General features: G+C 37.6%; 1 protein-coding gene across 2 annotated transcripts; it reads right to left on the bottom strand.

Moving 5' to 3' along the window:
• Nucleotides 1-920: 920 nt before the first annotated feature.
• On the bottom strand, nt 921-15,333 carry LOC121375650. 2 transcript variants are annotated; one of them, XM_041503207.1, is made up of 3 exons: nt 15,037-15,333; nt 3,060-3,531; nt 921-2,215 (listed from the first exon to the last, which is right to left on the bottom strand). In XM_041503207.1, the coding sequence occupies exons 2-3, from the start codon at nt 3,505-3,507 to the stop codon at nt 1,494-1,496; spliced, it is 1,170 nt and encodes a 389-aa protein (XP_041359141.1). In that variant the 5' UTR covers nt 3,508-3,531; nt 15,037-15,333; the 3' UTR covers nt 921-1,493. The 2 variants fall into 2 exon arrangements, with proteins under 2 accessions (XP_041359141.1, XP_041359151.1); XM_041503217.1 differs by lacking the exon at nt 15,037-15,333 and adding an exon at nt 7,285-7,345.
• Nucleotides 15,334-16,980: the final 1,647 nt, after the last annotated feature.

Raw genomic sequence — 16,980 nt, 5'->3', positions numbered from 1 at the left:
CATTACTAACATAAAGGATGGTTCAATAGTGGTTCAAGGGGAACCAACAGCATGAGCTGCCTAGCCGTAATGAGAGCAAACAGCTAGTTAAGGTCTGTTTTGTTTAACAAAAGCACTAGAGCACATTTATTGACATTCAACAAAATGCATGTATTGTCATATGTCTGATACAAAATGCATGTATTGTCATATGCCATGTCTGATACATATTCAACAAAATCCATGTATTGTCATATGCCATGTCTGATGCACATTCAACAAAATGCATCTATTGTCATATGTCTGATGCACATTCACCTCGACTGGGATTTGAACCCAGTACATACCAGCCTGTAGACCGATGGCCTAACCACGACGCCACCGCGGCCGGTTAAATAAAATAATAATTAACATGTACATGTAGTAAAAAAAGCAAATACACATGTTCACAACCTTTAATCTGGATCTGTAGAGATGAATGTAGGAAAACAAAACAAAATAAAAATGCCATCACACACATTTCAGTCATGTCATCATTTCTGTTTTCACTTTTGTCATAATTTGTACAGCTAGGTTTATATCACAAAAGAAAATATCCACAACTGTTCAACAAATCTGTATGTACACACACTGATTTATTCAGAAACTGAAGTGTTCTGCTGAGGAAGGTATGAAATGTTTTATTTAACGACGCACTCAACACATTTTATTTATGGTTATATGGCATTGGACATATGGTTGTGGATCACACAGATATTGAGAGAGGAAACCCGCTGTCTCCACTTCATGGGCTACTCTTTTCGATTAGCAGCAAGGGAACTTTTATATGCACCATTCCACAGACAGGATAGTGCATACTACAGCCAGTTGTGGAGCACTGGCTGGAACGAGAAATAGCCCAATGGGGCCACCAACAGGGATCAATCCTAAACTGACCACGCATCGAGTGAGTGCCTTTACCACTGGGCTATGTCCCATCCCCGTTCTGCTGGGCTAATTACATGTACATCTACTTACTCAGATTCCCACTATTGTTATAATATACTCTTCAAAAAAAGTAGGGTCATAAAGATCATAATTAGTTACTGACATAGGATATCGACTTTAACCCGTTCAGGCTAAACTTCCCTATTCTTACCTTCACAGGATACAGCCAATATCCTACATCATTAACTAGTCATTCTCTAATTCAGTGTTTCAATTTTTTTGGGGGGTATGGTGCTATGGAATTGAATGTAACCAGTCAACAATGGGGTATGGGAGGGGGGGGGGGGGAGGGGGCCCTCCTCCTGAAAGAAAATAAGTTAAGTTTAAGGTTAGGGTTATGAAACTCATACAGTAATGATAAAAGTAATTAATTCTGTGAAAAGGTTAACTTAAAAAAAACAAAAAAAACATTTGCAACAGAATTTGGGTATGGCGCCATAACCCATTTTACCCTCTGGCAGAAACCCTGTCTATACAAATGCCCCACGAAAATATATGTACAAATACTGTTGTGTGTAACCACAAGCTCAAACATTGTCCTTGGCAGTACAGCTGATGAATGACTCAAATATGTTTCTGTCGCCAACTTTTTCGCACCTGACGACGACGACTTCGCACGTCATTTTGGTTTTGAGGTGGTTCACGAGAATACAATTCTTCTCCTTCAACAGTTTTAGCTGCCGTTTCAGAACCTGCGACTCAGACTCCAGCCTACAGATGTATTTCTTTGCTTCAATTAATATTGTTTGCTTCGGAGAACACACCTTTCTCTCGGAAGGGGCAAGGCAGGGAATGACACTTTTAAGAAATTTAAAGTTCGTGACCAAGCACTGTCTCCTCGCTTTCTCCCGTATTAAATGACTGTTTGTTTCCGACAGCGTTGCCGGGTCTGGATCGATAAACCTGATAGTTTTGCCCACCAGCGATACATTGTTCTGCAACGTGAAGAGCTCTTTGTCAACAACTCGGATGTTTGGACCCAGGTTTAGTTGGATCTTCTCTTGCGATCCCTTGCCGGGAATTTGCGGCATATCACACGATGTGGGAAAACATTTCGGACCAACCTTCACCTTGCCGATGAGAGTTTTGGTGAAACATTGTCCATTAGGTTTGACGATGTTGATGGGAATAGCAATGTGTATGCTAGAATGCTGGTGTTTAGTAACGCCATTCGGCCTCTCTCTGCCAGATTTAACATTGGAAACCACGTCTGTTCCATCGTCAGTGCTTTCAACATCAATGATGTCATCTGCAAGTAAAATAAATAAATTTTATCAGTGGTGGATCCGGAAAATCCAGTTAGGGGGGCCCCAATGACATGTCACTTTTGGCTGAGGGCCACACACGTTCCCAAAGGGATTCCTGATATAGTCTAGACCCCCAGCTAAAATTAAACTTCATTCACCAGTCTAGACCCCCAGCTAAAATTAAACTCCATTCACCAGTCTAGACCCCCTGCTAAAATTAAACTCCATTCACCCCCTGCTAAAATTCCTGCACTCTCTCCTGGTTATGCAAATTTTCTGTGGGTTACTGCTTCCTCAACTTACCAACTTGTGACGATGAATCTTCATGTACTGTACAACTTACCAACTTGTAAAAATTAATCTATGAACTGTACAACTTACCAACTTGTATACAATGAATCTATGTACTGTATAACTTACCAACTTTTATACAATGAATCTATGAACTATACAGCTTACCAACTTGTGACAATGAATCGATGTACTGTACAACTTACCAACTTGTGTCGATGAATCGATGTGTCGATGAATCGATGTACTGTACAACTTACCAACTTGTGTCGATGAATCGATGTACTGTACAACTTACCAATTTGTGTCGATGAATCGATGTACTGTACAACTTACCAACTTGTGTCGATGAATCGATGTACTGTACAACTTACCAACTTGTGCCGATGAATCGATGTACTGTACAACTTACCAACTTGTGTCGATGAATCGATGTACTGTACAACTTACCAACTTGTGTCGATGAATCGATGTACTGCACTACTTACCAACTTGTGTCGATGAATCGATGTACTGCACTACTTAGTCGATGAATCAATGTACTGTACAACTTACCAACTTGTGTCGATGAATCAATGTACTGTACAACTTCGTTCTCAAACAATGACGACTTGTTACTAACGTCCATATGCGTAGGTCTGCTGTTGACAAGTACAGATTTGCTGTTTGGACCATTCTTGCACCAATTCTTTTGAACATTAGATTCGAGTTTGCTATGTGGAGTGTCTTTGCACTGATATCTTTTTTCAGATGATCGTTTCATTTCCCCAACTTTGAGTTTTGTTTTGACACAAGATGGTGCGATCACTTCCTGACCATCTTCCAGACTGGGCTGGTAAAAGTCTGTTTCTAATTCACAGTCGACAGGCTCCTGTTCAAAGCGGTCCTGGGACTCCTCGGTAGGATGGAAGTGAACGATGTTCTCAGTCAATGTAGGCTTCGAGTCGACAGAATTAACGCCGTCATGTTGTAACAGAGATCTCGAGTCTGTCACACGTTGCATGCCTTCTCTTCACAGTCCGTCAGTCTGAAACACACAGATAATGAATGAATGAATGAATGAATGAATGAATGAATGAATTAATGAAAGAATGAATTAATGAGCAAATTAATGAGAAAGAATGAATGAATGAAAGAATTAATTAATGAGCAAATTAATGAGAAAGAATGAATGAATGAATGAACAAATTAATGAGCAAATGAATGAGAAAGAATGAGCAAATGAATATGAAAGAATGAAGAAATGAGCAAAAAAGAAATGAATGAATGAATAAATGAATGAAATAAATGAATGAATGAGCAAATGAATGAGTGAATGAATAAAAAAAAGAATGAACAAATGAATGAGCAAATGAATAAAAGAATGAATGAATACACAAGGGTAAAAATTGATAATAGGCATTACAGTGTTCGACAAATGTTTAAGAAAGTCACTGTCTTCACAGAAGCTTTGGCTAGTTCTATTTCAGCCAGCAAGTCTGGACCCACCTGTAAAATTTTACACACACACACACACTAACACAAACACACACACACACACACACAACAAACACTAACACACACACTAACACACACACACATTAACACACACACACTAACACCAGTGTTCGAGATTAACAGTATCCCGATATCCCGGGAATATTAGAATTTAAGTTTGGATACCAGACTTCAATAACCCAGTATCCCACCAGGATACAATATAATGCTGAGTTTTGTTTTTAATCCTGCGTTTTTATTTTTCGCAAAAACAATGAAAGTCGTCATTTACTGGTGAAGTTTTAAAGCTCCTACCCAGTCTGGATCAACAGCAATGTAGCAATAGACTGGGAACGAGAACAGTGTTGTCCAAGTTTGTTACGATGTAATTTATGAATTTCATTTAAGTGGGATACTAAATTCTCAGGTGGGATACCAGATTTTGAAATGCTAGTATCCATCTGGGATACTGCCCAACATTTTTAATCTCAAACACTGCTAACACACACACACACTAACACACACACAAACACACACACTAACACACACACTAACACACATACACACACACCTGATATGACTATAATAACAGGGCTCGAACGTAACGACACCGACGGAAGTTGCCATCGCTGAGATATAAATTGCCGTAGGTAGAGAGCATTACCGATGGCACTTTTGTGTCATCGGTAAAATTCCTCAACAATGGCAAAATATATACACCTGGTGTACATAATCTGCCAATGTTTAACATCTTCACATCTAAATATGTGTACATACAGCAAAATAACCTTTCTATCATATTTATCAAAACTGCCATCGGTGGGAGACAAATTCTTAAGTTCGAGCCCTGTAATAATTGACCTGGGGGACTAGCATAATTTAGTTTGTACTTGTCCCCAAGCAATTTCTACTTGCCTGGGATTATGGTCAAAGTTTGTTTCTTTGAGTGAATGAATGAATGAATGAATGAATGAATGTACGTACTAATAAATATTTAATGACAACCCAGCATGTCAAACAATGTTGAGCAGGAAAGCATACAGTCTTTGATATAAATATTATAATAAAAGGGCAGGACATAGCCAAGTGGAGGTGAACAAAGAATTGCAGAAAAAACTATTCCTAAGACTTCGGCAGTACCGAAGCGTTTCAACAAACCATGGTTCAGTGAGACATGCAAAGATGCAATCGAACAGCGAAACAGGACCCTCGAGAGGTTCAAATGCGAACTTTCCGGGGATAACCTGAATACTTATCGCATTGCTCGGGCAAAGGCTCGTAAAGCTATCAAACAGAGTAAGAAATCATCTTGGAGAAATTATGTCTCCAAGTTGACTTCTCAAACATCTGTGAAATCTGTCTGGAATAGGATACATAAAATCAAGGGAAAAGAATCCAATAATACAGTTCGCCATTTGTCTGTCAACGACATGGATGTGACATCTCATCGTGATATTGCCAATGCATTGGCAGACAATTTCTCTCATATCTCTTCTTCTTCTTTCAGTACAGATGCTTTTACATCTGTCAGAAATAAAGCTGAAAAGTATGAGTATCACTGAACGTCAGTTGCCGCTTTGTTTGAATAAACTTCAACAAATAATGGGCAACTGACAATGGATTTCGATTCTCAAAGTCAAAAACAGTCTGTATGCATATCTGCCAGAAAAGAGGTCACCATTTAGATCCACAGCTGTTTCTGGACAAAACTCCGGTTCCAGTTGTGGAGGAGACCAAATTTCTGGTGGTTATTTTTGACAGGAGGCTATCTTTTGTTCCTCATTTACAGTATGTGAAAAAGAAGGGCTTAAAGGCCCTCAATATCTTAAAGGTTATTGGCAAGACTGAATGGGGAGCAGATCGAAAGGTTATGCTCCGACTTTATAGATCTTTAGTCCGGTCGAAACTTGATTATGGGTGCATTGTGTATGGGTCAGCACGTAAGTCTTACTTACAAATGCTAGATCCTATACACAACCTGGGACTTGGGCTTTGTCTTGGTACTTTCAAAACATCTCCTGTGGAGAGCTTGTACGTCGATGCACACGAACCTAGTTTGGGTGCTAGATGTGCAAAGCTTTCTCTGCAGTATGCTACAAAGATTAAATCAATGCCAAAACATCCTGCACACAATGCGGGTGTTTGATAATAAATATATGAAGTTATTTGATGCGAAACCAAATTCGATCGAACATTTGGTCTTTGCATTAAGCAGTTTTTATCAGTTTCCAACATTGATTTAACAGACATTTTGGAAACGCCTTCATATTTTATTTTGCCAACCTTGGTGTATCAAACCACCAAAAATTGTATTCGATCTTGTGCATCTAAAAAAAGATCACATAGATGCAGTTATTTATAAACAACATTTCATGGAAATCCAAGAGAGGTACCGTGATTACATTCCTGTTTACACAGATGGATCACGGGATGGGAATTCTGTGGCTTGTGCTACAGTTTTCCCATCAGACAAAATAATTTCCATGAGATTGCCCAATTCAGATTCAATCTTTACTGCTGAAACCTGGGCAATCATTAAAGCCCTGGAACAGATTAAGGATTCATGTGCATCCAAATATATTATTTTTACAGACTCACTTTCGTGTCTCCAAGCTCTACAATACATGAAATTGGAGCATCCCTTAGTTGGGATGGTGATACGAAAGTGTGTCTTTTTATCAATTGCAAATAAAGATGTTATATTTTGTTGGGTGCCCAGCCATGTTGGCATTAGGGGTAACGAAAAGGCAGATGTTGCTGCCAAGTCTGCTTTGAACTTACCTCGTGTCCATGTTGGTGTCCCCGACAGTGATTATAAATTTCATATTAACCAATATATTTTTTCGACTTGGCAAGATGATTGGGACGGTACGGTTGCGAACAAGCTTCATTCTGTCAAGCCAGTCCTAGGAGAGTGGCAGCCATCTTACAGGCTGTGCAGGAAGGATGAAGTCGTCTTGTGCCGTGCCTGCATCAGCCATACATATTTGACACATTCATTTATTTTAAAGAAGGATCCTGCTCCTCAGTGTGAACACTGTCAGTGTATGCTGACTCTGCGCCACATTTTGGTGGAGTGTGATCATCTCAAGCCGACGAGAAATGATATATTTGGCAACAAAAATGTTTTGGTATCCTTTAAATTCCATCCAGAATTAATTGTAAAGTTTTTGAAACATTTTGACTTCTATACAAAGTTTTAAGGTTTACCTACCTCGATTTTATGTATTGTATTATACTTATCCCCACAGCTCCTTACACTGTGGTTTTACATAAATATATATCAATATTTTCATATACTTACCATTTGTGACACCCAATAGCCGATTTGTATTTTTGTGCTGGGGTGTCGTTAAACATTCATTCATTCATTGTAGCCCAGTGGTAAAGCGCTCACTTGATGCAAGGTCAGTCTGGGATCGATCCCCATCCGTGGGCTCATTGGGCTATTTCTCGTTCCAGCCAGTGCACCACGACTGGTATATTAAAGGCTGTGGTATGTGTTATCATGTCTGTGGGATGGTGCGTATAATTCCTTAATTGCAACTAATGGAAAAATGTAGCAGGTTTCTTCTCTAAGACTATATGTCAAAATTGCCAAATATTTCACATGCAATAGCCGATGATTAATAAATCAATGTGCTCTAGTGGTGTTGTTAAACAAATCAAACTATAACTTTTGCATCCTTATTCGGGGGGGGGGGATTTAGCTCAGTCAGTTGAGTGCTCACTTGAGGTGCTTGCATCACAGAATAGAACCACCTCGGTGAATCCATTCAACTAATTGGGGGTTTTCTTGTTCCAACCAGTGCACCACAACTGTTCAAAGGCCGTGGTGGAAGGACTTTCCTTTGGCTTTGGAACTGTCACTAACCCTAACTATTCATGATAAGTATCGTCAGTGTCCCTAACTGTGTTATGCATCCAACTCCGTTCACTTTGTTTTCTCGTGGACGGTTCGCGCATTTAACATCCGATTTGTTGTCGTCTACTTGTTCTTCATTTGTGAGGTTTTTCTTCACAGTTCTAGAACATTTTCATTGATAATAAAGTTCAAACAAGTAAGTATCTACATACAAAACTTTACAAACTCCTAAAACCATTAATTTTACTAAGTCGTTTTATAATATTCCATAAAATTACCGATATCGGGTCCACATGACTTGTAGGAATTGACTTAAAATGGAGAAAGATGAGTTAACATTCGGTGCGTGTCACATGATCTTACACATGCCAGATCAACAAGGCCAAAGCATTTAATTTTTATGATTTTTTAACACCCGTTGTTAGAATTTGTTTTCAAATATTATATTCAATCTGCAAAAGATATGCTTCAGTTTTGTGCCTAGTATTTATTAGTGAATAGTATTTATAATCCATTGATAACAATTGTAAATATTTTTAGTGCATAAATTGTGTTAATTAAATATCAATTTATAAATAAAATCATATTTTACAAACTATTCACTTGTATGAACGTAATGCCTATCAGTATTGACAAGTGTTAGTGATAGGTGATGGGAGAACGCGGACCGGACCAGAACGCTTGACAAATTGAATTTTTTTCTTTAAAAAAATATTAAACAAAGTGTTGGTCAACTGTGCATAGTTAAGAAACATATATTGTTTTCATGTAGTGGCCTTAAAAATTAAAAATGACAAACCGTACATGCGTGGTACAATACTTTTTGCAAACACATGTGCCTGAACGCAGAAACGTCGCACTCTTTCCTGTTTACCAGAGGGTGTTTCACTTATATTTACTAAAATGGATTTGTTTTATGTCCACATTGTTGATTTTTTACGTTAATTGATTGCAATCTATTTTGTTTCACGTATCGTAGCTGAAAAACGTAGAATAGTATTTCCGTAAATATCGTCAGTGCTCTACAAAGCAAGTTCAAATTTATTCTTCCCTGGCCAGTAAAGTATAATATTTTAGTTGCCAGCCATTTATATTTAGTAGCCAGCTAATATATACTGGTTGTCACGGGGATCCTGATAATACCCGTAACTGAATAAAACACGATTATCCAAATATCTCTCCTAACTGTATATCTATTAGATCTCTCTGTATCGGGCAGGCTACTACCTGAGTGGCCCGGCTCTAGGAGTAATCAGAGATAAGATCTGATATAAATATATATATGTAGCACGTTTAGTTCACTAGAAAACACAACAAAACACAATACACTTTGGAATCTGTATTAACTCTAACGCTGACAAATGTACTTGCCGCAGTAGTTAATTAACAACAACAATATAATAACAACCCAGAGCTAATCACTTAATTAGTTAATCTCTAGGTGTCTAGTTTACACAATATCCTAATCACTTCACTGTGATACAACACACTCACGTGTGATAATTGAGAAACGCTGCCAGGGGAACTTAATTAATAAAGGAATTACAACTCTATTCCTAACTGGTTAATTTTTAATTAACCCTTAAATACTCATTCAGTAACCTTGTAATACAGAATTAATACTGGTACATATCACAATAAAGACAATAACCTACAGTTTACCTAGGTCCTCTAGGATGACTGGCTAAGCTTTATCTTACCAAATACTCGTATAAAAATATTAGAACAGTGAAGCCTACAATTTACTTCGTCAGATTACCGGAGACACTGTCTAAAGAATATTGGTATAATATAGTATTAAAATATTTAAAGTCACATCAATCACATCAAGGTTATACAACAGAGCAGAAATATATATTTACCAAGTCCGGTCTGAACTAATATATTTCGTTCAGTTGGACAATGTCCGTTCCCCTGGATACTTCCAATGTTTCTCCCTGATATATCTAAAATCCTAGTTATTTATTATAAAAATCCCAGACTGGTCCAAAGACAGCGAATATCGCCTGGGGACACAACGCGGTACCTCACCTATCATGTGATATTTTCACAACTCCCAGAGACGGTATATTTTCTTAGATGGCCAGACAGACTGTCGCCAGGTCGCTAGAAATACCCCGGTCGTAAACCGAACTACCGGAGGTATTACGTAACCACTGTGCCCACCTGGTCTAAGTGCATATTGGGACGCAGGACTACCACCGTCGAGCGGGGGTATTACGTAACCAAGCTGCACACGGCCCTCTAAAACAATTAACATCGCCACAGGCGAAAAGATAAGAGCATGTTCCGTCACACTAGTGTAATTAAATCGATTCATCTGCCATTTTACGGTATATTACTAATGCCATAATTGTTATTAGGACTGCATTCGAATGAACTCGTGAAGGGGTAATTCCTAGTTGTTAAATAGTAATTACAAGTTACTGTTTGTGTCCGGTTCCACTAAAACAGTGAACGACTTAACTATCATTATCAAATTCCGTACCCAATAATTTTATTAAACGAAATTAAGCGAATTACTATTTTAATGGCACTGCTAAGATATGCATTTAAATTGCAGTACTCATTAAAAGTTAAATAAAAGCATTGTGATAATATCTACCAGGCTTCAACGTGTTACTAGTAGTTACCAATCGGCTACCTTACTTTTGATTTAAATAATATTTATTTTTGTTACATACTGCCTTGTAAATACATAAATACTGTTTTGTAAAGCCGTTTAAAAGTCGAGTCATGAAAATAGAACCATGTTTTCATCCTGCACTGGTGAAAATGACTTCCAACCTGATTAAAACGACATTCACGACTGGAGACGTCGTTATTGTGGACAGACCCGTTATCATGATAAGCACGAGACATTTGGAGCACAGCATAACATATATATATAGAAGTCGACATTTAAAATAATTACAGACCTTCGTTTTTGAAAAACCCAGGAGTGCTAAAAATCACACTCCTCAAAATGCTTACGAGGGGAGTAGAAATGACACTCCACAAAATGCAGAGTAGGGAAAAATCGCACCCCTCAAAATAATAAGAATTGGAGGCAAGAGACCGAGAGGAATTGCACCCATGAACATGATTAAGTTTGAGGAGTAATGATTTCTAAATTAAATATCTTAAGAGTTAATGTTTTGTATTTTCAAAATAAATATCCTAATTTAACTAATATGATAGTTGTTCTCAAAGATGAAGGAATGGGCCATTGCAGTCTTACACAAGAAAAAGAAACACCATGAACACAACATTTATCGATTTCTTATGCATTATATGCATATCATGTTGCATTAAAATTCTGAATCATGATAATCTGTGGACTATTTATGAATAAAGAATTGAAACTGATTTGTTTGTGCTTATTCTGTTTTATTTAAAACAAGTACAATACATTTAATCTTCATCGCAAAATGATATGATTTCTCCATGGACACAAACCTGTGAACTGAATGTGAACTGGCATTGTAACAACTATGGTATTGTTATTAAGAATTCTAACTGTAAAATATCTAATAAAACACTCACAAAAAATAATGTCAATAGGCCTATTTGTAAATCATTTAAACTAAAAAGAAATTAAAAGTGTAACAACCACATGGCACAGGGTTATCACATTTATCATTATATCAAAATATACATGTCATGTACCTTCAAATTCTCTACTTAAAAATGATAATAATAATAATGTCATAACAGAGATAATGTCAACATCTATTGTTTTCTACCCAAATATATCTTACTACAATTTTTATAAATATATATTTTTACAAAAAGGATTAACTTTAATTATCGGTGTACTGTAATTAACACGTCATTTATTATACTACTAACTCGAATCATAGCAACCCATAAAAAACAAAAACAAAAACCAACAAAAAAACCCAACATAACCACCCTAATGTAAATTTAATTTTAAAATATACATGCTTTACACTCGGTAAATTCGAATTACTGACTTGAAATTAAATCGGTGTATGTTTGTTTCAGGGGCCCGTCAACCGATCACATGTACTAGAAATCTGACTCTACCAAGGGCAATGTCCTTTGCTTTAAATCATGTGGCAGTATTGTAAAACAGAAAGTAGAAATGTGTACGAGTACATCGCTATGTTATTAACGAAAACAAAACCTGCTTTACTAAATTACGTTTTTGTTTGTGTACGTGTCTACTGTGATAGCAACCTGTATAAACATTATACATTATACAGTAAACATTATATATATTGGACCACGCGCCTATTATTTTTCCTGTACGTGATCAAAACGACGACAGTATAAATACATTTCGCGATCATTACGTGCATTGTACGAAATTAAAGAAACAAAACTGACGAGATCTTAATAAGTGAACTCCTAGCTGATTGGCTCAGTGTAAAGATAACCAACCAATCATGTTTCAATATGTAAAAAGTATTCTAGGAAGTTCATTGTGAACAGAATGGAAATATTTGTGGCATTGTGGATTGGATTCAATAAACAATTAAAATGGCGGAGTTAAAAAACAAACAACACAAGCGTGATTTGTTCAATTTAGGGGCGCGTTATTTCGCGCCCGTCAGATTAAGTTGACGGGGGTTCACGGGCGTGATAGCGCTCGCACCCGTCAAAAACGAAGGTCTGTAATTAACATTTGAGTTTCAAACAGACAAGTAAAGACACACAGTGACTCGACAATTGATCTCATTTTAATATATAAATAAAACCTGGCTCTAAATGGGACAGGACCGACTTGGTCCAAACTGAACTGGGGCCAAATTATTTCCAAACGCTTGAAGTTCAAGTTAAGGGAGATAACATAAAGTATTACCTTCCTTAACATCACCGTGTTTACTCTTGAATACTGGATAATCGTTATTCAGTCCATTTAACTTGTCTCAAACTTTTATTTTTCAAACTACTGTTAGAAAACATGTTTTATGGAAGATAAATTGATACTGGTCCACTGTGTATGTCCAGTATTATTGGACAGTCACCAACTGACGAATATGATTTTATTTTTCAGACACCAGGGAATGTTTTTAGTCGCCATGGCGAGTGTTTTACTCGCTTTGTAGAGCACTTATTGTATTTGTTTTTTTGTCGTTAGATGAACACAATTTTGGACGTCGATGGTACCGGTATTTATAATGTTCTTTATACGTGACAGTGCCAAAGGAAAGTCCTACCTTCCTCTGTTGACTAGAGGTGTGACTATTACACATGGTGGCGAATACGATACATATCACGAATATGAGGTGACGAATACGAATATGTATTCACATCCATGAATACACATTACACAAGTACAAAGGCTTTGCTGAAAGGAAAAAAAAGTATTTATTTTTAAAGTAAAACCTGATTAGTGATTACACAGGACCTATCAAGTTTGTGTTTATTGTCTAATCCAGGACCACATTCTTTTTAAGGAACACTAACATGTCCACATGTTCAGAGAAAAGTGCAGCTCTCTGTGCTGTAACCACATCACCAGCAGTGCTGAAGACACGCTCACCTGGCACACTTGTTGCTGAAATGCATAGTAGATGCTTGGCTACATTACTTAGATGTGGAAAAAACACACTGTGTTTCCATGCGTGCAAACCGAAACCGTATATACATTGTATAATGTAGACAGAAGTTATGGATTACCGGTCAATTAATTTTATTTTGAATATCAAATATATATTTTTAAGGCCATTTTGGTTTTTGGTATCTAATATTAATCAATTTATATCCATATTTGAATTGCTAATATGCCACAGTTCTCGTTAAGAATTATACAAATATATTTTGCTTTGAGCTGCCATTTAAACGTTAGAATATTGGTTCAACATTATTGACGTTGCACTGCGTAGAATGCATAAATTAACAAACTACACTCGCCCGTGTCTCGTATTAGGCTGGTTGAACGAGACTATGCGACGTCATACAGTGTTTTGACAGAAGTGCAGTCAAGCTGCATGTAGAGTACCAGTCCAACGCATGGAATAAAATAAAAAAGGATCGGTCTATGAGTCTGACTATGCGGTTGACCTAATATAAAAAAGGACAATAAAAACAATCGAATCGTTATTGCGTTTTGGTTAGTATGAATTAGAAACATAAATTATACAGCAAACATTATATATAAGTATTCGTGTATTCGGTTCAGCTAGTGACGAATACGAATGCAACTACGATACAGATCGCTGTCCGGTGCACCGAATATTCGAGTATATCGTTACACCCTAGCCCGAGTACTCTGACTGTAAGAGAGCTAGACGGACATTTGGACATAAACACGCTCTCATTACAGTCAGAGACCAGCCTATGTCTTTTTTTGGCAATTCCTGACTACCAAACGGTAGGCAACGAATCCCGCTCTAATACCACAACAATCCTATGTTTGACGTCAAATACCTTTACATCAATCATTTTCGAGTTAAGTGATACAAAAAAATCCACATATTAATCACTAATACACTTACTACAGAAAGAAACCCGACAGCACCCACATTTAGCTACGCTTCGTGACACTCCGTCGCAACAATTACAAAGCTCGGCGATCTATTTCGAGACGTAGACCACGTGATCGCCACTGGGCGATTCCGCCTTGTTTAGCAGTACAGGGGCCGTCTCATATCAAGCGAAGTTACAACATGGAAGAGTTGGCTAATGCCGTTTTGGGATGAATTTGATTTCATTACGTCATTAAACCAAAACAATTACACATTATTGATTCCATTTTTGAATTTGAAGGATACATTTGGGGTGTTATCGACAGGATTACGGCAAAAGTTGTGCTACGTACTGCTCCTCTTTGAGAACGACCCCTGTAAAACTGCTGCACAAGGCGGAATCGCCTAGTCTCGAAATAGATCGCCGAGCTTTGTAATTGTTGCGACGGAGTGTCACGAAGCGTAGCTGAATGTGGGTGCTGTCGGGTTTCTTTCTGTAGTATGTGTATTAGTGATTAATATGTGGATTTTTTTGTATCACTTAACTCGAAAATGATTGATGTAAAGGTATTTGACGTCAAACATAGGATTGTTGTGGTATTAGAGCGGGATTCGTTGTCTACCGTTTGGTAGTCAGGAATTGCCAAAAAAAAGACATAGGCTGGTCTCTGACTGTAATGAGAGCGTGTTTATGTCCAAATGTCCGTCTAGCTCTCTTACAGTCAGAGTACTCGGGCTACGTTACACCCCTACTGTTGACTACTGTTAGAATTACCAAATATCTGATATCCTCCAATAGCCGATGATTAATTAATCAATGTGCTCCAGTGGTGTCATTAAACAAACCAAACTTTTCCTTATTCAGAAACTATGGCATGAGACCAACAGATCATCTCCGATGGACTCCGTTTTCATGTTTTCAAATGACACCAGTCGCCTTAATCAATACGTCAGACATACACCGTTGCTTAGTGTCTGTAAATAGTATGTGATGTGCAGCTTGTCAGGACTGGAATATATTTAACATTTTAAAGCTTAAACAAATGAAAACAAAACCTTGAACCTCACCTTCCGTCTGGACAAGGGAGATAATTACAAACAAAGTGGTCACAGACCACAATAATGTTTTTGTTTTGGTCGATGTTGTATGACATAGTGCTTGAACCTTTTTTAGGATATGAAGGAAGGAAACGTTTTATTTAACGACGCACTCAACACATTTTAGTTACGGTTATATAGCGTCGGACATATGGTTAAGGACCACACATACATTGAGAGAGGAAACCCGCTGTCGCCACTACATGAGCTACTCTTTTCGATTAGCAGCAAGGGATCTTTTATATGCACTATCCCACAGACAGGATAACACATACCACGGCCTTTGATATATCAGTCGTGGTGCACTGGTTTGAAGGTAATGAAAGGAAGTGCGACAACATGGATTTACTATTGATATTTTATAAATTAAATTATGTTACAGCCCCGCATCACCTCAAATAATTTTAAATATAATAGTGATAAATGTAGTAGTAAATGTACCCAAAAAGCCGGTCGACCTATTTCCAGTCCGAAGCCCTAAAGTAACCCGAAGATAAAAACAGAACACTTATCATCGTATGTTAATGCCGAGGTGTACATTGTTCTTATTTGGCACGCAGATAGTATGTTGTATTTAAATAGGCCTATGTTAAAAAAAAATTATAATAAAATAAAAAAAATAAAAAAAATGGGAAAAATACTTTCGATCTTTGGACTGTAAATAGGCTGACCGAAAAAGTAAACAAAATGGGAGAAATAATATATTACCGTACGTATTTAATTAATACAAAATATGTAGCCTAAGGCAGAAGGCTCTATTTTGTATCAGAACTACAAACAGGCCAGCCAGTTAGATGACATACTTTTTACAAAAGGTTTCTAGTCTGTCCTTCTGTCTGTTCCCCAATATAGTTTCCCGTGCCTTTTTTTCACCATGCCTCAAGAAAGCGTTCGCTTGATGCGCGGTCGGTCTAGGATCGATCCCCGTCGGTGGACCCATTGGGCTATTTCTCGTTCTAGCCAGTGCTCCACAACTGGTGTAACAAAGGTGCATATAAAAGATCCCTTGCTGCTAATCAAAAAGAGTAGCCCATGAAGTGGCGACAGCGGGTTTCCTCTCTCAATATCTGTGTGGTCCTTAACCATATGTCTGACGCCATATAACCGTAAATAAAATGTGTTGAGTGCGTCGTTAAATAAAACATTTCCTTCCTTCCTTAAACTGAAATTTGATACATAGCTTTATCAGTTTGTTTTGTTTAACGACACCGCTATAGCACATTGATTTATTAATTATCGGCTATTAGATGTCAAATATTTGGTAATTTTTACATATAGTGTTAGAGAGGAAACCCGCTACATTTTTCTATTAGTAGCAAGGGATATTTTACATGCACCACCCCACAGACGTGAAAACACATACCACGGGTCTTTGATATGTTAATCAGTTACATGGATCCACTGAGGTGGTTCGATCCTGCGACGCAAGTACCTCAAGCGAGCACTTAACCGACTGAGCTAAATTCCGCCCCTTAAATCTGACACCGCAGAGTATAGAAGACTAGTTACAGATGTTCCACAAGACGAACACCAGCCAGCTTCTTTCGATGCAAAACCGACCCCCTCTTTCTTCCTATGATAATGGTAATCGAAAATAATGAACTTCTGTGGCCAAAAAAAA

This window comes from Gigantopelta aegis, chromosome 1, assembly GCF_016097555.1.
Source record: "Gigantopelta aegis isolate Gae_Host chromosome 1, Gae_host_genome, whole genome shotgun sequence".
Lineage (NCBI taxonomy): Eukaryota > Metazoa > Mollusca > Gastropoda > Neomphalida > Peltospiridae > Gigantopelta > Gigantopelta aegis.
This window is presented reverse-complemented; position numbering and strand designations above follow the sequence as displayed.

What these genes read in the sequence shown, in the direction of transcription:
- LOC121375650 (XM_041503207.1), bottom strand. Translation starts at nt 3,507, where the DNA reads ATGCAACGTGTGACAGACTCGAGATCTCTGTTACAACATGACGGCGTT. An exon ending in TGATTCATCGACACAAGTTG is followed by an intron (nt 2,216 to 3,059) that starts GTAAGTTGTACA and finishes TTTTACTTGCAG; the next exon opens with ATGACATCATTGATGTTGAA.